Genomic DNA, 26,760 nt, shown 5'->3' with positions numbered 1-26,760 from the left:
TACACTTTAAACGTTTGTAATTAGGTCCCTAAACAAAATTAAATTTTGTAATTTAGTCCCCACTGTTCAAATAACATTTGATTTAATAGAATATTCGTCAGCATATTCGCTATCTTAAACATGTGACTTGCACGTGTTCGACAGTAGGGTCTAATTTGAAATTTTAGTGAAAGTATAGTAACCAACGGTATAATTTAACTATTTGAAAATGACCAAAAACTCCCTAGGCCATTTGAACCCACCCCTCCCCTCTCGTGCTCTCTCACTCTTACTTTTTCACTTTCCAAAACAGCACCCCCAACTGCTACTCCCCCTCCCATTGTTGCTGAACTCCACTTTGGCGGCATTCGTGCCTTTAGCTTAAGAGGTGAAAGAATCTGCACCCACATTGGATTGCTCTCTGTAGGTGGTGAAGCTCTCGACGATGTCGTTTCTGCCGCTGGCGTAGTTCGAGAAAGTGTTGGTTGGGTTGTTCATGTCCACACCATATCCTTTGAACATGTTGTTGCCGGCGTTGGTCAGAATAGGATGTGAACCCAAGGTTAGGGACATTGACACTGGTCCTACAGCGCTGGAGCTGTAGGTGTGGAAGGATTGGTCAACAACATTGTTGGGTACATACGCATATTTATACTACTAGGGGATGCAGAACTTTTATAACTCGGACGATGTGGGACTAACTCATAACACAATATAATAATATATGCTAAACTAGACTACTTTAATTAACGACACAAACATAAAGATACATGCTCCCGCATTATTCGCCCTGGGTTGGAAAGGGGTCCTGCATTATCCTCCCTGGGTTAAAAACGGCTCATCTTGTATTGGCGAAAGATTCAATTGGTGAGTGCATTTGAAAGATGTGAAAAGGCATAGCTAAGCTTGATTCTTTTGACCATTTACATGTTGTAACGGAGTTAATACGATCTTCTTGCCATCTTTGATAAAGGAGTATGTATTTTTGAAACCATCATGAATAGCTCAACGATCATATTGCCAAGGACGTCCTAACAGTAAATGACACGCGTCCATTGGGATGACGTCACACCATACTCTATCCTTGTATTTACTTCCCATAGAAAATTGGACACAACATCGCCTTGTTACTTTAACTTCATTCTCCTTTTTTAACCAATGCAATTTGTAAGGATGATGATGTAACTCGGTTGGAAGCTTCAGTTTGTCTACCATATAATTTGAAACAACATTTTCACAACTTTCGCTGTCTATGATGACCTTGCAAACCTTCTCTTCAACAGTGCATCTTGTGTGAAAGATGTTGTGGCGTCGCCAACTCTCGTCTTCTATTACCCTTGCAGTATTCAAGTTTCGACAAACTACTAAAGCTTCTCCACAATCGGGTGGAACTTCTTCAATAGCATAGTCAACCTCATCTTCCTCCTCTTGCTCCTGAATTGGTTCTTTATTAACCTCTTCCTCGACAAGAGTGATAACCCTTCGGTTTGGACAATCAGCAGGAATATGCCCAAAACCTTGACATTTGAAGCATTTCCTACCTGATGATCCATGCTCCTTGTTGCCTTTAAAAAATCATGTCTTCACTTATTGTTGGACATCAAGGATGACTTCTTTGTCCTTCGGTGACTGAGTGTTATTTCTTTGTGTTCTTTGCTTTTCAATCTTTAATGACAGCCTAATGACATCATCCAAGGTCCAATATGGTTGCAGCTGAACAACATCAGAAATTTCTGTGTTCAGTCCTCCAAGATAACGAGCAATTGTTTGTTCTTCAGGCTCTTGAATGTCACACTTCATAAGCAGTTCTTCGAAGTCCATTGTATATTCTTCCACAGATAACGACTTTTGCCTCAAATTATGAAATTTGATGAAGGTGTCTTGCCTGTAATGTTCAGGAAGGAACTTGCGCTTGAGCTCACGACGTATTTTATCTCATGTCTTAATCTTTCTTCTTCCTTCTCTTTCTCGCTGACGCTTGAGATTCTCCCACCAAACTGACGCATGCTTCTTCAACTTGATTGCTACAAGCTTTACGCGCTTGTCATCTGGAATGTCTTTTAACTCGAACACTCTTTCCACTGTGCAAATCCAGTCGATGAAATCATCTCGTTGGAGTCTCCCTTCAAATTTATTCATAAGTCTTTAACTTTGTGAGTCATGTTGTGTCGTGCTCGTCGTGTGGACAAATCTTCAGACGAAGAAGAATAATGAAATAGATTTGCATTATCTTCTTTGCTAGAAGAACTGTCATCACCCTGCCTGCCATTATTATTTTGAGCAACTTCATGTTTTGCAAGTTGCTCTTGCAACTCCTTAACTTGACGGCGTAACTCCTCCATTTCAATCTCTTGAGTAGTTCTACGAGCCATCTTTTACTACTATGCAATGAAGTTGATGCTTGGTGTCGATGTTATGATGATGCACAATGATGATGGGAATGCACCAATCATGATGGGAATGAATGATAATCACCAATAAAAAAGACACCAAAAGAAGAGAAAAGAACAATATTACCCGGAACTTCGCAGCAGACAATCCGTACTGACGACGACTCGTACCAACAGCAAGAGAACCGCACTAAAGACCGTACCCACAAACCAAATAAAATTTTACTGGAGCAAGTCGAGGACTGACCTTGCTCTGATACCAAAGTGACGCCGAGACGTTGCTTGGGCCACCAATCTTGGCGAGGTTAACAACCCCACTATGGTGAAAATTGCCAAGAACCCACCTTGGTTGGCTAAGTCAAGGATGCACCTCTTACTCAAAGAGCCTAGAGGAAAATAAGCACACAGCTTATTTCAATATATAACTCAATCAATTCAACTCATAAACAAAAGGGGTACATACGCATATTTATACTAGTAGGGGAGGAAAAACTTTCATGACTCGAGCAATGTGGGACTAACTCATAACACAATATAATAATATATGCTAAACTGGCGTAGCTGCTGAAACTCTTGGAATGGCCGGCGAAGTTGCAACCGTAGCGGCGGAAGTCATTGATTGGGATGTTGGTGTCGTCGGAGTACTTCTTGAATGCGTCGGAACCACCGGGTCGACTCATTCCGTAGTTGGTAAAGTTCTTGTCCCCATAGCCGGCAAAGTTGGCGTCCTTGTCGTGCTTCTCGAGCAAAGCTCCAAGGTCTGGGAAGCAGAGGAGGTTCGTAGCGGCGTTGCAGCTGGACTTTGGCGGTGGTGGCTCAGGGTGGTAATGGAAGAAGAAGAACAGAAACGGTGAAGAGAGAAAGAGGAAGAAAAGGGAGATGAGGATATTATGGTAAATGTGTTTTTTTTTTTTTACAGTAAACGTCATTGAGAAAAATTATATTTTGTACAGGACCTAATTATAAATTCTAAAAGTGTAAAGACCAATTTGTAATTTCAATAAAAATATAAGAATCAATTATATAATTTAACCTTTTTAAAAATAAAGCCATCACAGATTACCAAAATCACTTTAAAATTTATTTTCCGCCAAATTGATGTACTTTTTTTTCCTTTGATTTTTGTTTTAAGGCTAACATTTCGCTTACTTGAAAAGTGCAGATAAAGAGAAAAGAGTAAGGAAATTATATATATTAAAGGCAAAAGTATATATTGTCTTTACAAATAAAGACCCAATGAGAAATAAGAAAATAAGTTAAAACACTACAAATTGCGTAGGCAACTTTTCTTCTCCCACCATGTTCATCAGTATGTAGCATTAGTTTATTGAGCGTTAGAAGCATTGTTTTGATGTTGAAATTGAATAAGATGGCCCCTCCAACAAAACTGTGTGTGTGATGCGCACGTTATATTACAAGAGAAGCTAAGTGAATGAGTTATTTTTATAACTAAATGTGATTAAATTTTTTTAATTAAAATTATTTATTATTAATTTTTAAGTTATTAAATTAATTTAGTTAACTTAATTACTAAAATAATCTTGTTATATAGCAACCAATAATAATACACGAAAAATGTTAAAAAATTAATAGAATTTATTATTTTTAATCAATAATATTTAAAAACGTCAACTAAAAATATGTTATTAAATTATTAAACTAAAAAAATTAAATTAATAACTAAATATATTATATAAAGGTTATGCTAGGTAATTAATGATTTTTTTGAACAATATGAATAATGGATTCTAAAATTGGTCCAATTTAAATAAAATACACTACATTTTAAATTACTCACCTAAATCTTAATATTAGAATAACTATCTGCACACATAATAAATTGAACATATGATATATTCATTTTTCAAATTATTTAATATTTTAATTGTCTACTTTACTTTTCCATTATATAATAACAATAATTTTTGCTCCCTTCAAGAATCTCACCCAGATCCCACAAAGTAGGAAAGTGAGCACATATATAACGCAAAACAAAGTACAGAATAGGCATACTCAAACTATACCTAGCTAGTCATAAAAAAAAAAAAGAAAAAAAAAAAAGAAAAAAACTATACCTAGCTAGCTAGAGAAAAACGTAAACAATAATACCACCTATCATTCAAGGGAATAACCTCTTTAAAGAATATTCTATCTAAATATACCATTTTAAAAATTTGATATATTATTTTTCGACACCAGTATTGATTATTATTTAAAATTGACTAATTTAAAGTCTGTTAAAATATAATTTCGGTTAAACCTGAGTTTCTTTTCTTTCTTTTTTTTTTGTTTTTTGGATAATTTTTAATATTATTTATAAATACCTTAATTAATAAGATTTTTTAATCAAATAAGTAATATTAGATCAAAAATAATTTTTTAACCGTTAGGGATATAATCATTAATGTTACCTTTTTCTATCGCTTAAATTTTTGAGATTGGTAGTTTCATGACATAATATCAAAATTCTGTGTCCAAAAAATCTAGAATTCTCCAAAAGTAAAAAAAAACAGCATAAAACAAATAAAAAGAAAAATAAACCTATGCAAAAAAAAAAAAAAAAAAAAAAACTCTTGTTTGAAAAAAATGTTATGAATATAACCATTAATGTTATCTTCTCCTATCAACTTAAATTTTTAGAATGAATAATTTTATGACACTAACATTCTAAAAATATACTATTATTTTTCTTTAAATTATATATATATATATATATATATATAAAACTCTCCTTTTCAATCATGCCTTCATTATTTCTTCCTCCCCTGTGTGTGCTTAAATATGCCCTTGGAGGAATGTGTACCTGTTTATTTTTCATTTCGCAAGAGTTCCAATTTTTTTAATACTATATTATTATTGTTTTGTTTTCCTCTTCTACCCCTTTCTCATATACTTTTAGGCTTTTAGCAAATACTAGTCATGGTGTGAACTTGGAGATTAATTGAATAAAGTTATCTGATATTCCTACCTACCTATAATCACATTTTTTTAAATGATCTCTCATCTAAAAATCAATTTACTTATATCACATGATAACATAACTTTTTTCACAACTCATTTTTAAATACTCCATCCTTAGTAAATAAAAACTATTGCACTTCTTGACTTCTTATTAATTAAACAAATTTTAATATTTATTTATTATATTTTATATCAATAATTTAAATTTAAAATTTATAATTTATAATTTATAATTTAAAATTCAAAATTTAAAGTTTAAGATTTATAAAAACACTACACTCTTTTATTTTTTCAAAACGTATTAACATTCGCATTTTTTTACACCATTAACACATCGAATCAAATTCTCGAAATATTTTTTTTTGGTTTCCCACGTTATCCTCCAACCCAACAGGTCAAAGATTAATCCGTCGCAGTATTGAACTCCATTTAAGGGTTTATCGCAAATTCTCGAAATATTTTTAATGAAAAGGCTAGGCCTCTCCTTTTCTTTTTCGCAACCATGTCCAGATTGATGGAATCAATTTCATTGCTTTCTTGACTTCTTCACATGGATTCCAATAAAATTTCAGAGGGATTCTAGTGTGGTCGATTGTCATTCCAATTCATCCATTATTATTATTAAAGTAGCTTAGTGTGCTATGCCACTCATGCCATGCACCTCCTAACCTTATAATGTTGATCAAATTACTAAGTTCATGTTGATCTTAACAATAATGTATCTTAATTTATTCAACTATATATGCCACTAAAAGTACGCAAGTGATGAGAAAATAAAATCATCTAAAATAAAAAAAAGAATGAAGCGCAGCCCATATAAAACATAGAATAATTCCAAATGAGATTTTTATATTTGATGGAGATATAAGTATTGATATGTCTCTTTTTATTATTTTAAACTTTTAAAAAATACGATTTTATAATATAATATTAGAATTATGGATAAAAAATTTAGAGTTAGATTCCTGTTATTTCTCAAGAAAAAAAAATAGTATAAGATGAAAAAAAGAAAAAAATATATGTAATAAATTCACGCAAACCCCAAAAAAATTCTTGCACGAAGAGTTGTGATTGATATGTTTATTTTCTTATTAATTTAAATTTTTAAAAGAAGTAATTTCATGAATTAGATGCAAATTAAACACAAAGCACAGTGATACTATATTTTTCAACCAAAAATTATTAAATATTTTTCTTTTCAGTTGTCATAACAAAGATGTAGGTTTCACATATATATTTTAACTTCCAAAGCATAAACCAAGGTTGTTGGCTAGCTATATATATCATGCATATCCATGAGTGTCTAATTAAGCTAGGAAGCTCTAGGGAGGTAGGAATCTATGTATCTCTTGTCCAAGTTTACACCACATTTATTGGCACCTAGATTATGAGAGCAAGAAAAATGTGAAGTTTCTTAACTACGAAATGAAAATGTTCTAAGTTAGGTATCAATTAAGAGTTAATATTTAAAATAATTTTTGTCATTTGATTTTCGATTTAATTTAATTTTTTAATTTTTAATTGATTCAAATTATACTCTAAAAATTTAAGACGTGATTCAAGTTGGCCACTTCATTTATTTCCATCATCAAAGAAATGACGTGGCACAATTAAATGACTTTGTTTTGTTATTTGCATTCTAAACGATGTCGTTTTATTCCTTCCCATTTTTTTCCTTTCTCAATGTCTAAACCTTCCACCACCCTATTGTTACCACCTTCAATCATACTTTTCCAACCCACCACCCTCCTCTTCCTCACCTTTTCCCCCTCTTGTTCAGTTGAGACATTATCACTCACTCAACTATAAAGCTATTTCTCAAATTTTAGAGTCACGATGAAAATCACTACCACATAATGGCCAAGTTATCCAATACCATCTTCAACCATATTTCTACTACTATCACCGTCTCCTCCTCCACAACCGCCTCGAGTTCTGACTTTTGTTTCTCTCTCTCCACCAACTTTTTGTTAGGCCCATCTCTTAAGCTCACTTACTCCCCCACCGCCACATCGACCGCCACAACTTCCCTCCCATTCTCTCTTTCCTTGAAATATGGGTTGGGGCTGATGGGGGCCCTTGCCACTCTCCTTTGGTGTTTTCTGCCAGCTTTAACCTTTTCTCTTTTTATGTCCCTCTTTCCTCTTTCTTCCTCCATTTTAAACCCCAATTCCATCATTTTTTCTTCAACAAAATAGTATTTTTTCAGTTGGCAAGAGATGAAATTGGAGTTTTTTTGTTTCAGAGACAACAACAACAATCATGTTAATAATACCTCTGGAACTGTGTTTGTTTTTGAGCGTGAGAAGAGGAACAATAGAAATGGTGAACGACGTAGCATTTTAGCTGGTATTGCGGTTATGACTAGGATAGTAATGCTTGTGACGAAGGGACTTCTGTTGAATATGCATTGAGGAGTGAACTTTCGGGAGAATTTCGGAGTTGAAGATGTCGTATTTGACAATAAACAAGATCGGGTTATAGAGGATTGTTGAGCAATTTAGTTATACATTAGAGAGTTGAGGAGGAGGGTGGTAGTGATAGTGGTGAGGGTGGTGGGGTTGGGAAGGTATGATTGATGGTAGTGGAAATGGGGTGGTGGGAGGTTCAGACATTGAGGAAGAGGAGAAAAAAGAAGAGGAGGGTAGAACGACATTGTTTAATTAGGTGTAAATATAGTAAAACGACATCATTTAATCGTGTCACGTCATTTTTTCGGTAATGAAAAAGGACGGAGGGGCTAATTTGAGTCACGTCTTAAAGTTTTAGGATACTGATGGATCTAGTTGAACTTGAGAAGGGGGGGTTGAATCAAGTTGGCTTAAAACTTAAAGTTTCAAACTCTGTTTCAGCTGTTGCTCGAGTTGCAGGAGATTTTTTCATTTTATCTCGTGCAGAATAAGTAAAGAGTAGGGATTAGAAGATGAAGGCCAGCATGTATCTTGGTTTGGATTCAACGTGCAATGAATCCTATGTCCAGTCTCCACCACAAACCATGGTGAAATTTTCACTAGAATTCTCAGATTACATACACCAATACTATTGAATTACTCCCTAATTCAACTAGTATCTACCCCTAAGCTTTCTACACCAAAGCTTAGCTTCCCATAGTGCTGACCCAACTAAGGAGGGGAATCAAAACAGATTCAGACTCACCAAGTGCTCACCCAACTTGGCAAAGGGGAACTAATCCTAGTTCAACAACTCAATACATCAGAAATCAGTGCGTATTCTGCATCACTCATGCCTTTTTTCTCTTGGCTTTTCAACTTCTCAATATTAGCCTTTTCAAAACAGAAAATGACACAAGACATGCATAATACAAAGATCAGAAATTAAGCTTGAGTAGAAGAAAAAAATTCTAGCTCTGTGTTAGAGATGGTGCTCTGAGTGTGTGCTCTTTTTTTCTTGCTTTGAAATGATAGAATGAAACTTCTTATATATCTTCAGCTTGCCTTCAATTTTGCCTCTTCCATTTCCTTGTACCAGCTGCTTGTTGGAACTGTCACTGCTGGCATGCAGTCCTTTCTTCATCATGCTCCACTACCTCTGCTATCCGAGGAGCTCGACCACTACCTCTGTTGTCCTTTGTTTTTCTTTCTTCCTTAGCAAGCTCTCCTTTTTCATTTTGCTCCATTTTCCCGCTGCTACTGCTCTTTGCTCGTTTGTGTTTTGCTCAACCACGATCCAGAGTGGTGCTCTGCTGATGTCCTTGAGTTAGTGGGTGTCCTAGTGTCATTTCTTGCTTTTACAGAGCCACACCTGTCTTTGCTTTTGTCCAGCTATCCTCATTTGCTTTTAGCAAATACATAACCATTTATTTTGCTGAACGGTGCTATGAGGAGCATTGGCTCTTTTACATGGCTGAAGCATAAGCTAGTCTTGGACTTATTTAATTTCTTGAATAACCAAGTGGATAGACCAGTTTCATTGTTTGACAGTGAGAAGAGTTATGAGCCTGCCACAATAAAACACACATTAAATAATATTGGGCTTTCAACCCAAATGAATATTTGTCATCATTTATATACCCAAAATCAACTTAAACTTAACCAATACAATTTGGGCCAATTGAAAATTAGAAGACTAAATTGAGTCGAAAATTAAATTTTAGAGACTAATTTGAATATTAACTCTATAAGCTAATAATGTCATGGTTTTAATTATTATTTTTGCCCATTCACTTTTGCATCAAAGGGCAACAACGATATTCCTCAAAATTATTGACTAAGGGAGGAGACGAAGTGACTCCATTTTCTCACTAAGTGCTGCAAACAGGGTTTAGCAATGTGCATGGATTGGCTACAACCTACTTAATTGTAACAATATCATGAAAGATTTTGGACAAATACATTGACACAATACAAAATGAGAACTTGAATTTCTTCTCCAATCATATTTACCAGTAATTTCAGTCTATAACAATCAAGTGTAATAATACTTGCCATATACGTAAGCTATTTTCTAATTACCATTGTTATATATATGCTTTGAAATAAATAAGAAAATGATTATCTTAGAGCAATCGGCCACTCATCACACTAACTTAAAGTAAATGATTATCTTTACATTTAAAATGCAAAAAACACTGAATTTAAGAAAAATGAAAGGACCTTAGGAGTTAGGACCCTTTCATTTCGCCACGTAATTGTAAATAAAATTAACATTTAATTAAATAACCAATATACTCCAAGACCAATAAGAAATAGACAACAAAAAATTCACATGATATCGTTGGTCTCACCAAATTTAGAAAGCGTTTAATCTGCAAGAAGCTTTTTGGAGTCGTGACTATACCCTTTATGTCTTCCTCGATCATATCTAACAATCAACCAAATTTTTTTTATTATTGACCACGGTAATAAATTAGCTCAAAGGAATGAGGGGCTGTGCTGTGTACATTAGTTAAACGACATACAACAACAAATTAAACGACAACAACTTGTTTTAATTCTAATCTAAATGAAAAGTCTACTAATTATATATTTTTTTTAATCAAAAACTCAACACAATAAGGTGGAGCATGTTAGAATATAATTAGGATCAATTATGATCAATTAAAATTATTTAGTATATCTGAATATTTATTATAGGAGATTATGTCTTTATTATTACGATTCTGTTAGTACCTATAAATACCCTTTATATTGTATCATTCGACACAAATTGAATAGACAACTTGATTACATTCAATAATACACAAATCCTTTCTCCAGTTTAGTCTCTTATTTCTAACAGAGCAGTTAGAAAATACAAAATTATTAGGTAACAAAACAGAACATTAAACTGTAGTCATCTCCAGCATTACCATCAACAACTAGAAAGATCAAAATCAGTCCACTCTTTATAACTCTTAATCGACTTGTTGATAACTTCCGCAACACCTGCTTCTTGATTTCTGAATATCCTATTATTCATTTCCAGCCAAATATTTCAGATAATAACACAAAAATCAATCAACCACCTATTGTGTTCATCCTTTTTAGTAGGAGTCTCTGTCTAACTCTCGAAGTGTTATTTAATTGTTCATGAAACAGGCATAATTTTTTATAAGCAAACAATCAAACACACCACATCTGTCAAATAAACTCATAATCCAAAAATAAATAGTAATCATTCTCAAAATTTTTTTTACACAACACACAATCAGTATCATTATTTTGACCAACAATGCCTAGTCTACTAATTATATTAAACAAAATGGTCACATTATTGATGAATGACAAAATTTCATCAATTCCTAGTGTAATGCTTTCCCACAACAAATTAAAGGATAAAGGAAACAAAAAAGCTAATGAGATTGTTTGCCAACATCTGTCACACACATCTAATCTTAAGAAGAAAGAGAGGCACAACACAACACAGCCCCTCATTCCTCTTAGCTAATTGATTACCATAGTCAATAATAATAAAAGAATTTGGTTGATTGTTAGATATGAGGGAGACATAAAGGGCAAGTCTCAAACCCTAAAAGCTTCTTACAGATTAAACGCTTTCTAAATTTGGTGAGACCAATGATATCATACGGACTTCTTGTTGTCCATTTCTTATTGGTCTTGGAGTATAATGCTTATTTAATTAAATCCTTATTAATTATATTTACATAATATGTGCCCAAATTAAAGGGTCCTAACTCCTAAAGTCCTTTCATTTTTCTTCATAATGGGAGAGAATATTGGCACATGCTTATTCATATGTACCTATAGTTTTGGTTCTAGATCAAAGCAACATCGGTGTCAGTGTAGTCTAGTGCGTTTTAGTTCACTATTTTGTCGTTTTTTTATATGCTTCTGTGGAGTGCGGAACATCTATTATTGCACGGATCAATTCACTAAAACCATCAAAATTATTTTTAGCTTTTAATAATTAACCATTCTTACCCACCAATAGGTTAAAATTAAAATTAAATACCCATCTCTGAAACTTTTAGATTTTGTGGAAAAAGTTTTCTAGCACGAGTGTAATGCTAAAGAGGAAAAGAAATAGGTATAAACTTATTTTTTGTATATATATATATATATATATAGCACGAGTGTAATGCTAAAGAGGAAAAGAAATAGGTATAAACTTATTTTTTGTATATATATATATTTGTGGGAATTAATTGAGTAAAGTACTTATAACAAGAAAAATGTTTCAAAATTTTGATCCCATATATTTGAAACAATTATGCTAAGTGTACATTATAATTACTCATTAAAATCAGTCATTAGTATAAAATACATGTTAAAATATAAATACATATTAAAAATAAATTAATTCATACACATTTATATATAAATATATTGGTGACTTGTTTTAGTTACTGATTTTTGTGTAGGAATAGTAGTTTTGTATTTTAAAGTCTTTTCTCTATTCACTAAAAATTTAATATAGAATGAGTTTAATTAGGGAGTTAAAGCTTTTTTCAACTAATTTATATGTATATAAGTTATTTAAAAATTATTTTTTATTTTAAATCTTATTTAAACACTAAATTTTAAATTATATATTCTAAACTTTTCAAAAAATGAGAGTTTCAAGAATAATTTAAGAATAAAAAGTTAGTTAGCTAGTGTTAACTAATTAAAAATTAACTAGTTTTCAATACTTATTATTATTATTATTATTATTATTATTATTATTATTATTATTATTATTATTATTATTATTATTATTATTCAATTGCTCCCTACAGTTTCGCAAAATTTTTAATTAGGTCCCTGCACTTTTTTTCTTTTTAATTGAATCCTTGTACCAATTTTTTTAATTGAGTCCCTACACTATTTTTTCCTTTTATTTGGGTCCCTGCACCAAATTTTTTTTTAGTTGGGTCCCTATAAAATTAAAGCAATTACTACTAAGAAGGATCTAATTGAAAAAAAAATTAGTGTAAGAACCTAATTAAAAAGAAAAAAAGTATAAGGATCTAATTAAAAATTTCACAAAACCAACAAATAATTAAATCTTATTATTATTATTATTATTATTATTATTATTATTATTATTATTATTATTATTTAGTCAAAAGCTAGTTTTTTTTAATTTTTAGAGCCTAAGGCCTAGTCAGCTGGAATCAATATATGTGTATTCATTCCGTCTATCTATAATTCTATATTATATTTTGATTTTATTAACCCTACTAGCTATGGCATGCATGTGAAAAGTTTCCTTTTGGCAACCATCAAGTGATGGTAACAAACAAAATTAAAACAAATTAATCTTTGGAAATTTACTATTATCGTCTATTATTTAGGGCTAAGTCACATAATAATCAATTTTAATTTAAATATTCACCGCATGCAAACAATTAAGTACTGGCAGCAAATTAAAGCAGTGAAACTGGAAAGGCAATATATATAGGAGGTACAACACATACATATAGAGACAATCCACGAAAATAAATAAATAAATATTTTGAAGGGTTTTAGTACCTTTTTAAGTATGCCAATGATTACGTGACTTAGTTGAATTAAAATGATATAATTATCATCAAATTATCATTTATATACCTTAAAAGGATACCTAAACCCCATCAATAAAACACTATATAATCTATCTACATATCTACATATATATATTTAAGTAATGCTACATTATCAACAAAATTTATTATTTTTAATTAATGGTTTTATTTTAAATATTAAGTACTAAATTTTAAACTTTAAATTTTAATCGTAAAAAAATAAAATATTGACTAATATATATTGATAAAAAAAAAGTATTGTTTCCTTAATATTTCTCATTATAATATACAACAAGAAATAATCGGATTGGAACACGATTGTATATATTGATATGGCCAATAGAATTTCATTCAGAACCTTATCGGTTTAAACCTTAGAATAGTTAATTAGGTTTTCATATGAATGCATTCGATTTTCTTAGAATAGTTATAATAAGAATGAAGATATTTTATACCTTAAAACAATACGCATCATTTTAACCTATGGTATGAGATATCACATGATGCACACACATGTATAATAAGAAGTGTTTGAAAAGATAATATTGTTAGAGATATAATCTTCATGTATTTTTTTTTATTAGTTTAAATTTTTTTAAAAAAAGTATTTTATATATAATATTCGAGTTTTTTTAATTGTCCGATAGATCTACAATTCGATCCTAAAAGAAAAAGATAAATTACAAGAGTTGGTGGGTGACAAGATTAGTTGGATGCCAAAAACGAAGCGAATGTGATAAAAAAAGATTTTACAAGTCAACCCCAGATGAAGATACCTATGTGGTTTAAATAGAATAATTGACAAATTAAATTTTTCAAACAAGTAATTAAGGACGGTGGAGCGGGAATTAAAGGCCTTCACGAGATCATTACAAACAGTCTGTCCCAAACTCTGTGTTAAGGATTAAAAGATTCTAAATCTATTACATTTAGAGTAATCATACATGCTCTCCTCAAAATTTGTTTTATTTTTCTCTCATTTTTAATATTAAAAAAATATTTAAATATAAAAAATAACTCATCAATCTTTTTGTTTCACTTTTTGTAAACAAAATTACTATATCTAAAGTTAGGAGTGAGACTTGAACCCAAAACTTCTAAGTAAAGAGAAGAAATTATATCGTTTGAGTTATATAGTTCATTAGTGAGTAAAAATTCTTCTTATATCTAAAAAGATATAATATAAATATAAAAAAAAAATTTACTTTGATTCTTTAAACTGGATTTGGATCTTCTAAATTTTGAATTCTCATTTTAGAATGTAAAATATGATCTCTCACCATTTATTTCATAAGTGGGACCAAAAGTAAATATGAAAGAGAAACTATTTAAAAATAAATGGTCATACTTTATCCTCTAAAGTAAAATTCAAAATTTAGAGAATCTAAATCCCTTTAAACTATGTAATGCTAGTTTTTTAGTTTTTATTAATTATGTTACATTTACATAAAAAATAAGTATTAAATTTGTTATACGTATAAAATATATATTAAAATATAAAATATATTTTTAAAAATAAATTAAATAATATATATATTTATTTACAAATACGATTGATTTAGTAGTTATTTTTTTTATATATGTAACATTTTCTTACTCCTTATTCTTTACACCTCTTGAAGTTCGTGTGACTTAATCATTAAAGTAACTTATTTCATGTGGAATAAGTCGTTGTCAACAGAAAATTTCCGTTCATTCAATTCCAAAGATTATTAACTCTCACTTGAACCAAATTAGAACGCTATATTATATAACATATGAATTTTTTTTTATTAAAAAAAAAAGGCAACATGATTACATGGAGATGATGATTTAAGAAGATAAATTATTGCTCACAAGGCTTTTTCCGAAATTGGAAGAATGATTACGAAATGCATGGTCAACTTTTCTCTGCCTTACGTACACCAAGTTGCATCTCTAATCTTACTAGCCGGGCCGGCAAGGGCAATTCCATGCCTCCCCTAATCATAAATTGGTGAAAATTCAGGTGCAGTCGATTTTATGTAAAGTTGATAGCTGAGAGGTGTTAGATAATTTGGCCGATTTGACTAAATTTTTATCTAACGTCTCTCAACTATCAACTTTACGTATAGTCGATTGCACCTGAGTTTTCACCTCACAAATTAAGCATAACATCAAATCAAATGCCAAGGAATTTTCATTTATTGAATTCTAGGTTATCCTTATTAGCGGCTTGGTGGTGTCATTAGTCATTGAAATCATGGTCATTAGCCGATTCGGTGGTACTTGCTAGAGTCATTCAAAGTTTTTTTTGGTCTTATTATTATTAGTTATAATGAAATTTCGCATCACGGGGGGACAATCAAATTAATGAGACGAATATAATTGTTCATTTCAATCGGATCAAGGAAAAGGTATATTGTGTTTTATTTATTTAGGTTTAATTAATTGTCTAGGACATACATGGGTTGAAATCTTTAAGTAAAGTATTAGAAATTTCATAGTGAAGAGATTTTAAAAAAAAAATATTGTAATTAAGATGTTAAAAATCTGTAATACTATTTTTAATTATATTATTGAAAAGCTTAATGAGTGACTTGATAGATAAATCCTATTTATAATTTAACATTCTCATCTTCAAAATAAAATTATTATTGTTTCTCATGCATTTTATCTATTGGAATTGACCTATACCTAATTGGACTAATAATCAATAAGACCCAATAAAGCTAATATTAGGTGTTGGACAATTAGATAATAACCGGACGGCCCATAGAATTGAAGTAACACACGTAGGTTTGTTTTAAGGTACTAGAATATAGATTAAGACTCAGTATTATATTTATTAGTGTAATATTAATATTAAAATTTTAGTGTTTCAGTATTTTCAAAAAATGAGAATACAGGAAATTAAAGTTTTTAAAAATAAAAACTAAAACTTAAATAACATTTTATACCTAAAATATTCTTATTTCAATTAATTAATTTTAATTTTATTCTTTGTTCAAATTAAATTAGAATTTTATTTTTATTTCGGTCTTTGTCTCCTATTTTATACCAAACACAATACTGAAACTTATTTCCGTCTTTTTGTCTCTCAATTTTCTGTTTTTATTAATCTCAATCTCTCGATTTTTATCTCTCTTCCAAAAACTATCTAAATTATATACTCTTTATATATATACTCTCTAATTTTTAGACCATAGGATGATTATGATATCACTTGCTTTGATTAATGATGTCATTTAATTTTTACAATAATTCAAATTGTTAAGTAGTTTCACATTTTTCATGGACCCATCACCTATTGTTCTCTTCAACAATTCAACCTGTATTTTAATTTTCTTATTGCAACTCAAAAAGTTATCCAATAATAACTTGGAAGATAAACTCCCAAGAATTCCTCTATGGATAAAAGAGGCAAAAAAACATAATAATCTTGATATAGGACCACCGATTGTGTAATGTCTGTGTTGTGGTTGTGGGTATATATATATATGGTTTTACTATCATTATGTTATACTTTTATGCATAGGAGGGGGACCATATAGTAATAAAGTAGTAATGCACACCCACGAGTAGCCAAGTTTCCCTTCATCTCTAGGTATACATATACGAGAAATTATTATTACATGTTTATAAAATATTCAGAAAAATTATGCATAATAAGTATAATACATCAACACTTACTATTTAATTTTATGTATTTTTATATAATTGTTTAAATTTTTAGATTAATAGATTCATAATATAGTATGTATGACGTTAAGATTAATTTTTTTTATTTAAAATATCACTCGTTGTTTAATTAAATAATGAAATTTAGTTAAATATTTAATTAATTTTTGTATATATAAATATATATAGCAATATCATATGACTAATAAAATTGATTATTTTTTGTTATATTTAGCTAATATTTATTTTTTTTAACAATAAAGTTCAATATAGTAAGTAGAGTAAAAGAAAACAGAATAAATAAAAAAATAGGACTAACAAAAGTCCATCACATTATTATTTTTAAAATTGTTATCGACCATAAAAAAAATTTACACTATTTCACTTCTTATAACTCACAAAAAATTTATTAATAATTACCGCAACAATTCATTCTTCTTTCTAAAATATTCCTCTGTCTCTTTCCATTTAAATATTCTAAATGACCGTAAAAAATTCTATGAATTATTTTTTTCACTTTTCCTTTTTATTAGATATTCTTATCCAATTTTTAAAATGTTGTTTAATATGCTTAAAATAGATAATAATTTACCTATCTCGAGTAACTAAATGTACCATATTTGTTAAATAAATTTACAGTCTAAAAATAAGTGATGAATATATTTAACATCTTTTTTATATAAGACACATATATTATCCTTTTGATCAATAAATCCAAATCTATTCAATCTCTTCTTAGTATTTATCCTGTCAATCAAAACAAATCAAACAAATAGCTAAATTTTTGGAGGAATCAAACCTCTCTAAATAGTTCTTGTAAAGTTGTAACTTGTTATATCATTTAAAAGATTTTTTGCCTGTAAAACCAGTACAAAGGAGTTGAGTTAGTAAAAAATATACTTACTTTATCATACTTGTATACAATTATATCCTCTTTGTCTATTATTAATTTAACTAGTCTTAAGATATCATAAAACTAATTCGTTGGTTCCAACTTTCATTGATATAACTTTTTTTGGTCTATTGGAAGTTCTATATCCATTCTAACTCATTCTAAAATCTACAATTTCGTATGAAAGATCATTTTTAGTTTGACAAATTGAAAAAAACTTTTAAATATTTTCTTTCAACAAATCACATTGCAGCCAATTATTTTTTCATAATCGAATTTTTTTCCATCTTTTATTTACCTCCATAGACAAGTCATTAATCATTTTGTAATTAACAAATATTTTTTCATAAACTTTCTTTGCAGATAGTATCTAATTAGATAATATCACATTAAACTTTAAATTATTACAAGAGCATACATTTTTCTTTTATAATGGACAATTCTCTTTTGAAAAATACCATCACTATTTAAATAAAAACGCTCTATTTCGAATCACTGTATCTCCAATTTTCAATTTATCTAATTTTTTCGGAGCTTATACTATTTCTTATTTTTTACCATCTTTTTATTCCATAAAAATCTTTTATACAATACAGTTAACTTTTCTACAATTATTTTGGTATCTTATACAAGTTAAGATAGTATACCAGCAAGTTATTGAACGCTTTAAATTTTAAAGTCTTAAATCATAATTTTAATAGTATAAAAATTTGGATAAAAATATTAAAATGTGTAGAATTCACCGTGAATTAAGTGTTATTATTTTGTTCTTAAAAAATTAATTTTTAATAAAATAATTTGTTTAGAAAAATTATTTTTGTCTTTACAAATAATTTTAGTTTAACAAAATATACTAAATATAAAAAGACACTAAAAAAATATAAAAATTAGATTTAAATATGACTTTTTATAGTCAGTTCAGAAAAATAAATTGTTTCTATCTACTAAATTTAGTAATTTTATATTAAATAAAATGTTTTGACAATTTTTTAAGTGAATGCAAAAAGTAAAAGGAACTGAAAAAAAAATTAAAATCAAATTTTCTCAGTTTTTTGTATTTATTGTTTGAATAATTTTTTAATTGTTCTATAAAAAAAATCAGAAAAAATTATGAGTCATTTATTGCTTATAAAAGATTACTTTTTATCAAATTGAATTTATCTTCGGAAGACCAAAATATAATTTCTTTCTTTAGAGAGTTATTTTATGAAAAAATTAAACTTTTTAAGGGTTAAAAATAGTCTACTCCCTCTCAATCTATTTCTCTCTATATATAAGATAGCATAAACCCAAGCTCATACACCATCAACACTAACCTCTTTTCGTCTTCATTCATTTTGAAACCTTGCAGAGACACAACATATCTATATATATATATATAGAGAGAGAGAGAGATGGAGAGACAAGGAACAGAAGATATGAAGAAGAAGCAATCAAAATTCAAGAGGATTTGTGTGTTTTGTGGTAGCAGCCCTGGTAACAAAGCTAGTTACAAGGATGCTGCCATTGAACTTGGAAGAGAATTGGTAATAATCATAATAATAAAATGCATCTTCCATTTCTAATCCTTTTTCTCTTTTAAGGAGTTTAATTCTGCTGTTTCTCTGGAACACTACTTGTCTTTACTTTGATTTAATCTTTGTCCTGTTTTAATTTGTTTTCTAATGTTTGTTTTGATTTGATCCTCCAAGTTTATTTCTTTTTACTGTTGTGCTTGCTAGGATTAAGTGATTTGATATCTTTGACTAAATTATTATTTAACCGTTTTTAATTATTAACTTCATATGAAATTAACTGCAGTTGAGTTTTTACCGTAGTCAATTTGGATCCTCTGTTTTGGGGTTCTCTCTGTTCCTTGATGCATTATGTCCCATCATTTCTAGTTTAGTTTCTAATTCTCATGAACACATACATACAGAGCATTAATTAGTTCTGTAATATTTGGTTTGTTAATGAATTAATAGGTGTCAAGAAATATTGATCTGGTTTATGGAGGAGGCAGCATTGGTTTGATGGGATTGATTTCTCAGGCTGTTTATGATGGTGGTCGCCATGTAATTGGGTGAGAGAGCATCATCATGATTATTATTCATTCCCATTGGTGCTAGCTAAGCTAATTTAATATGTGATATGATCATATGATATGATGATATGATATATGATATGACATTTCTCTCTCTATATATAATTGTTCATCTCAGTAACTTGTTTTTTCTCTGCAGAGTTATTCCCAAGACACTTATGCCAAGAGAGGTAATGTTAAGGACTGTTATGGAAGCATATTCATCATTGCAAACACACAGAATTATCTTACATTAATTTTATCTAAGTTCCAATGTCTTGGACTTAATAGTACTATATTAGTAGCCTAATATCTAAGGAATATTTTAAGCATTTCAGATATCCTAATTTTGATCATTGTTCTCAATCAATAAATCACCAAAAATGTACTTAAAATATTTTAATATTGATAAAATATTTTTAAATTTTATTATCAATAAAAATACAAACAACAATAAAATAACAAAGTCTTGTCCTATTAGATAGGATTGGTTACATAATCAAACGATACTATTGAGTGTTGTTATGTATCATATCTACAGAGAGACCATTTACATGTAAATCTCATTTGACCACTTCATGGATAGTCTTCTTAGATCTTCTTCTGTCTTTCATCCCTTGTCCATTTTCCATTTCATCTACCTTCCTGACTGTGTATTCTGTCGATCTTCTTCTCATATATCCAAATATATTTAAATAATTTAAAAACGTATCAAAATATTCAATCGTGATTAGACCCTATTTCATTAAAAATAAAATATAAATTTATTTGTTAATGTCATAGTCTCACTTACTACATAAAAAATTCTATTTGTCACCTCTTTTTTTTTCTAACGTAAAACGTTTTAGTTCACGAATGTGCATGTTTATCGTGTTTTTAAATAATTTGTAAGTGTTTTTTTTTATAATAAAATTGAAGACTATTTTTGTCAATAACAAAATAATTTGAGTATATTTTTTATAATTTATCCTAAAATATATATACCCTTAAGATTAATAACTAAAATTATTGAAATATTCACAATTTTAAAATACTTTGAAAATTTTTCAACATTTAAAGTGAATTGCAGCCATACTTTTGTTATCCCAATTTTATCCGAGTCATAACACATTTGTCCTTTTTTTTATTCATGTACGGTTCATATAAAGTTAGGAGTATTTTGTTTCATCACATTGTATTCATGTGTATTGTATTTTGCTCACAATTTGGTGCTGTCTTCAAACTTATCCATCAATACACCTGGCAATCTGGGGTCTTTCCCTTCTGCACCATTTTTGTCCTTCCCTCAAATTCCATATATCTCTTTACATTCTTATATCCCATCATTTCTTCTTTTATATACATATATTCACTCCCACAAATTAACCCCAAAAAAAAGGGATTATTACATCAAACACTTATTATTATGCTAAATTTTATAAGCAAGCAAGAGTGTATACTGATAGAATATTGGATTAGTTGGACTAAACTATTTAAAGTAAATAATTCCTTAGATAATTTATACCATTTTTTATGATATTATTTTATGAGTTTAATAATTTTAATGTACCAACAGAATTACACAATCGTATAATTATAATTATTTTTTTAGATAATTATTCATACAACTAATAAAAAATAATTATTTTTATTAATATAATATTATGTGATTAGATTTAGATATACATATAAAACAGTTTTATATTAAAAATGATATTAAAATTAAAGAATAAATTACTATTTATACCCATGAAAGATACAGATGCTGATAAATGTATCTATATAAGAATAAAACGACAATTATAACCACAAAAGATAGCTTATGTGTGCCAAAAGTACCCTAACAGACCAATTACGTAACCAACGTCTGGGTACTTTTAGCACACAAAGACCATCTTCTGTGATTACAATTGTCGTTTTATTCTTATATGAGTACATTTGTACGAATACAAATGATAATTTATTCAAAAATTAAATTATTATTTACTTCATTGCATTGGTTATAAATATTATGGACCGTAAATTAATGTAAGGAAGACATGGTTCTCCCAAGGAGTAAGAAGCGGTAAAATGATTACAAATTGAGCCCACAATGCTGCAACAATCATCATTGCATTTATTTAACACCTCTACTATTCCCCTACCTAATGCTACTACTACTACTACTACTACTCCATTGACCATGCATTACATGCTCAAAATCTGTTGATATATATATTATTTTTTCTAATTTGGATTATTATTGATTTGGGGTGCAGCTTACTGGAGAAACAGTGGGGGAAGTGAAGGCAGTTGCAGACATGCATCAAAGGAAAGCAGAGATGGCTAAGCATTCTGATGCCTTTATTGCATTACCTGGTTCGTACAAGTTATATTAACCTCATGCTTCCACCAATCTTCATTTCTTCTCTAACATACTTTTCTATTTAGTCAAATTCAATTCCATGAAAATGATTAACATTCTTTTAAAATAGTTTAATTTCCATATAGAAAGAGTATAAAAAGAGGTCAAATATATTTTTTATCTTTAAAATTTGTTAAAAATTTTAAAAATATTTTTAAATTTATTTTATCTTAAAATTTTTTTATTTGTATTAAATATTAATTTTTTAAAAAATTTAAGATTAATTCAACAACAATTTCACAAGAATAATCTTCAATATAAATAAATCAAGCCTAGTTGTCATGCATTATTACTGAATTGGTTTTAAATTTTCTAAATATTTAACTGTTAGGAAAATATTTAATGCAAATCGAAAACTTCAAAAATATAACTAAAGTAAAATAAAATTTAGGAATATTTTTAAAATTGTTGACAAACTTTATATTTATAGATTATTTTTAAGTATTATATTTAAAAATTAGTTATTTTGATTGATATAATAAATAATTAGTTGTTTATAAAAATTTGAGTACGATAATTTTGAGAATCCGACCAAATCAAGTAGTTTAACTGAGTTAACCAAAAATCGAACATCAAATTAGTCCAATTAAGATAAAAAAAAAAAAGTTGTCAACAAATTGGTTAAAAAATTAAAAAAAATCGTTCAAATAATCTATTAATCGCACTAGTATGATTTTTTAGCAAAATAATAAAATACAAAAAAATTATTAAAAAATATTTTTATACGTAAATATATTATTTTATTGTATCCAGTTTAACTCTAATTAAAATTTAATTGAACTTTTAAATTTTAAACTTTTAACTCTATTGAATCAATTGCCGCCAGTTCCATTTTCATAAATTCGAACTTCGCTTTATACGTTGATAATATATGGAAATTCTTAAAAAATTAAAATAAAAATGAGGGGACTTGATCATTTGACTATGAAAATGCGATTTTCGTTAATTTTTCAATATTATATATTAAGAAAAAGTTTAGAGGGCCAATATTTTTATTAAAATTTAGTCCGCACTTAATCAGTAAAAAAAAAGTGAGTAATTTATTACGATTAGATAAAATCTTACACGATTAATTAAAAACACCAATAATTATCAATTAATGACTACAAATAATAAAATTTATTGCCACTAACACCCCTCTTATATTAATTAACATGGACCATTACAAGATGAGATAACACATGCTAATATACGAAACAACAAACAATATAAACATCAAAAGATGCCATCATCTTTAAAAGAGTTTAGTGATGTTGCTTTCTTTTCTTATTATAATTGGGTAGAGTTGCTTTAAAAGGTTAAAAGAGCACAACTATACATTAAGAACATTTTCTATAGCCCTAAACCCTAGCTAGTAGCTACGTCCATTTATGGCTATGAATAATAGTGTTTTGTATAACATTACTGTTTCCTCAAAGTGATACACGCCACAAGTTTTTTTCACATGTGACGTTTCAGTTTGCAAATCATTTAGCTGTGCTATTAGAAACTTAATAAGTGTCTGAAAATAATTAAATTGATAATATAATAATAATACAATTTCTTCCACGGGTGGAGTCTAGACATGTCTGGGACAAAACCACGTACGTTGTCTCTTAATAGAATTTTGAACTTACGTGATGCACCTTATCAATTTCTATATTACTACATGACAAAAATTCTGAGATGAGGTCAAATTTTATAAAGCAAGTACCAAACTAAATTCTTAATAATATATGTAATGTAAGGAATCTTGAGTTACTTAAACGTCATGTGTCGGATTTGAACCTAAGGAACGACATATATGTATAGATTTTATGACTAATTTTTCTCATCAAAAGGTGAACTCCAACGAAATTAAAAATTGATTGTTAGCTAGTTATGAAGTTTAATCCTTACCACATCCCTGTCGGTCTCGTTGATATATCTCTGTCCTTTTTTTTCCTTTTTTGATGTGTGTGGTTTTAATGTTTTATATCCAAATCTAATAGAGCAGTCACAAAATAATATCGTATAATTAGAATATCATATATAAACACGAGTTCAATTTACATCCAATTGGGCAAGTTTTTTTTTTTTTTAATTCTTTTTTGTTTATCTAGTAAAGCGGGGATCAATGAGAATTTTTTTTTTTTTTTTTTTTTTTTTTTTGGTTCGGTTTGGCACATGATTCACTAAAAACCTAGTTGGTAGCTTACCCCCAATAGGCCCAAAGAAACAAGTGGCCCATGATCTGTCCCCCTCTAACAGGATCCAAAGTCCAAACCCACTTTTTTATGTTTTTCTTTTTTCTTTTAAACTGAAACTAGAAAGGGATTAGTGAGTGGTCAGTTCACTCGTCTTTAAGATAGCGTTTGGTGGAGAGACAGAAACAGAAAGACTGAGACTGAGAGACAGATATTTAAATAAATCTCAGTATTCTGTTTGGTGTAAAATGGGAAACAGAAATTGAAACAAGAATGAAACTCTAATTTAATTTGCACAAATGGTAAAATTGGAATTAATTAATTGAAATGAAGGTATTTTAGGTATAAAATGTTATTAAAGTTTCAGTCTCAATTTTTAAAAATTTTAGTCTCCTGTGTCTCTATTTTTTGGAGGTACTGAAATATTGAAATTTTTGAGATAGAGACATAAATTTTAGTATCAGTTTCTGAACTAACAAACATAATACTGTGTCTCAGTCTTTGTCTCAATACCTCAAAACAAACGCTATAAATAAATATTGGAGATTTCGAATCATACTTTGTGCATGCAGTAATTTCATTGGCCAATAGCAGACTCTTAAATAGAGTTTAAATTCACGACGAATTAGTCATTGACTTGTGAGGTAGAAGGATACCGTGAATAATAAAAAAAATTCCACTTGTCATTGTTGTCCCTTTTTTATGTTTTTTAATAATGATGTTATGTAATTATGTTATGTATGTCATGTTATGTTATGTGCATGAAGGTGGCTATGGCACACTTGAGGAGCTTCTTGAGGTCATAACCTGGGCTCAACTTGGCATCCATGATAAACCGGTAAACATTCTATCAAAATTCATGCGTTTATAAACAACTATACATATATATTTTTTTTACTTAAAAGTATTCCATGTTAATTAATTATGCATAGAAATTGAGTGAAATGATAATGATGGAAATGTTTTGTGTTTGGAAGGTGGGGTTGCTGAATGTTGATGGATACTACAATTCATTCTTATCATTCATTGACAAAGCTGTGGAGGAAGGGTTCATCAGCCCCAAAGCTCGCCATATAATTGTGTCTGCCCCAACACCAAAAGACCTTGTCAAAAACATGGAGGTACTTAATTAAATAATTACAAACTCCTAATTAATAATTATACTGTTAATAATGACATTTGGTGTTACATTCTTATAGGAATATTTCCCACAACATGAAAGAGTTGCCTCTAAGCTAAGCTGGGAAAGTGGGATCTGAAGAGGATGGAAAATTGGTGTAGAGGGCAGTTTAGTCACATAGTTATAATATTAAAAAAAAAAAAAGACTATATATTATTATGGTAGATGACCAGAGTTTCCTGAAAGCCAGAGGATTCTTTGTGCTCTTATATAATATAGTATTTTGTTTAGTGTAAAAGTACAGGGTTAATTGACCTAATTCTAACTATTAAGGTTAATTAACCAGTACTAGTACTACTCTCTGTTCAATTGTGAAGAAAGTTGGGTATTTTTCAGACCCCAATCAATGTTTTTATTACAAAAATAGAGGCATTGAGCAGATAGAGCTCAGAGAATTTGTGTAGAAATTAGCTTTGTAATATCTCTGTTTTCTTTTTCTCCTATTTCTTCAATTTTTTAGTTTCAATAGATCATAGCTATTGTTGGATTACAAGTAAAACTTACACATAATATTCAAGCCAAATTGGAGTTAATTCAGAAGATAATAAGGAAGAATTATAATTAACATTGTTGATCTTGTGGGTAAATCGGACAAAGCCCAAACATTATACAACATCTAAGAAGAAACTAAATGGGCTTAACAAATCAAGGAAAAAAAAGACAATTCAATACTCCAAAAAAAAGAGAGACATGGTTGATTGATAAGAATTTAAATCTAATTCTGACAAAAAAAAAAGAATTTAAATCTAATGTAAGTAAAGAAAAAAAAAACAAAGAAAACCTAATGCCAACAATCAATTATCACCACTCAGACCAAAAACAAAAAGAATGTCAACATCACTACCTAATTCTTAAGTACCTAATAAACAGCACTTATTGTCAACATCAAACTCAAGTCTCAATAAATAATAAGCCTAAATGGGGAGTTTAGACATCTCCAGTAGAAAATTCATCTCAATCTCTATTTATGGTTCACTTGTTACAAAAAGTAACTCCACATTAGCTTTTACGTCATAAACAGTAAATAAAAACTTAAAGTATCTCTTTTTTCCATTAGAAGGAATTAACTTTAGTTTCTATTGTGGTCCCACTTAATTAATTAATTAAAATACATATAATTAATTTTTTTCAATAATATTATTTAAATTTATAAATTTAAAAATA

General features: G+C 29.2%; 1 protein-coding gene and 1 pseudogene across 1 annotated transcript; both read left to right on the top strand.

The window, feature by feature from the left end:
* The first annotated feature begins 4,071 nt into the window (after positions 1-4,071).
* Positions 4,072-7,853, top strand: LOC107610437 (uncharacterized; annotated as a pseudogene).
* An 11,238-nt stretch (positions 7,854-19,091) lies between these two features.
* On the top strand, positions 19,092-26,033 carry LOC107614344 (cytokinin riboside 5'-monophosphate phosphoribohydrolase LOG1). Its single transcript, XM_016316557.3, has 7 exons — positions 19,092-19,332; positions 19,771-19,868; positions 20,029-20,059; positions 22,106-22,205; positions 25,184-25,254; positions 25,394-25,537; positions 25,616-26,033. The coding sequence occupies exons 1-7, from the start codon at positions 19,201-19,203 to the stop codon at positions 25,673-25,675; spliced, it is 636 nt and encodes a 211-aa protein (XP_016172043.1). The 5' UTR covers positions 19,092-19,200; the 3' UTR covers positions 25,676-26,033.
* Positions 26,034-26,760: the final 727 nt, after the last annotated feature.

The sequence above is a fragment of the Arachis ipaensis genome, chromosome B8, assembly GCF_059453495.1.
Source record: "Arachis ipaensis isolate K30076 ecotype BB chromosome B8, ASM5945349v1, whole genome shotgun sequence".
Classification (NCBI taxonomy): Eukaryota; Viridiplantae; Streptophyta; class Magnoliopsida; order Fabales; family Fabaceae; genus Arachis; species Arachis ipaensis.
The sequence above is the reverse complement of the archived record's forward strand: the minus strand, read 5'-3'. Positions and strand labels throughout refer to the sequence as shown.

Bases quoted from the DNA above. Each gene is read 5' to 3' on its own strand.
- LOC107614344 (XM_016316557.3), top strand. From the start codon at position 19,201: ATGGAGAGACAAGGAACAGAAGATATGAAGAAGAAGCAATCAAAATTC. The intron at 19,333-19,770 runs GTAATAATCATA...ATGAATTAATAG, and splicing joins TTGAACTTGGAAGAGAATTG to GTGTCAAGAAATATTGATCT. The intron at 20,060-22,105 runs GTAATGTTAAGG...TTTGGGGTGCAG, and splicing joins AGACACTTATGCCAAGAGAG to CTTACTGGAGAAACAGTGGG.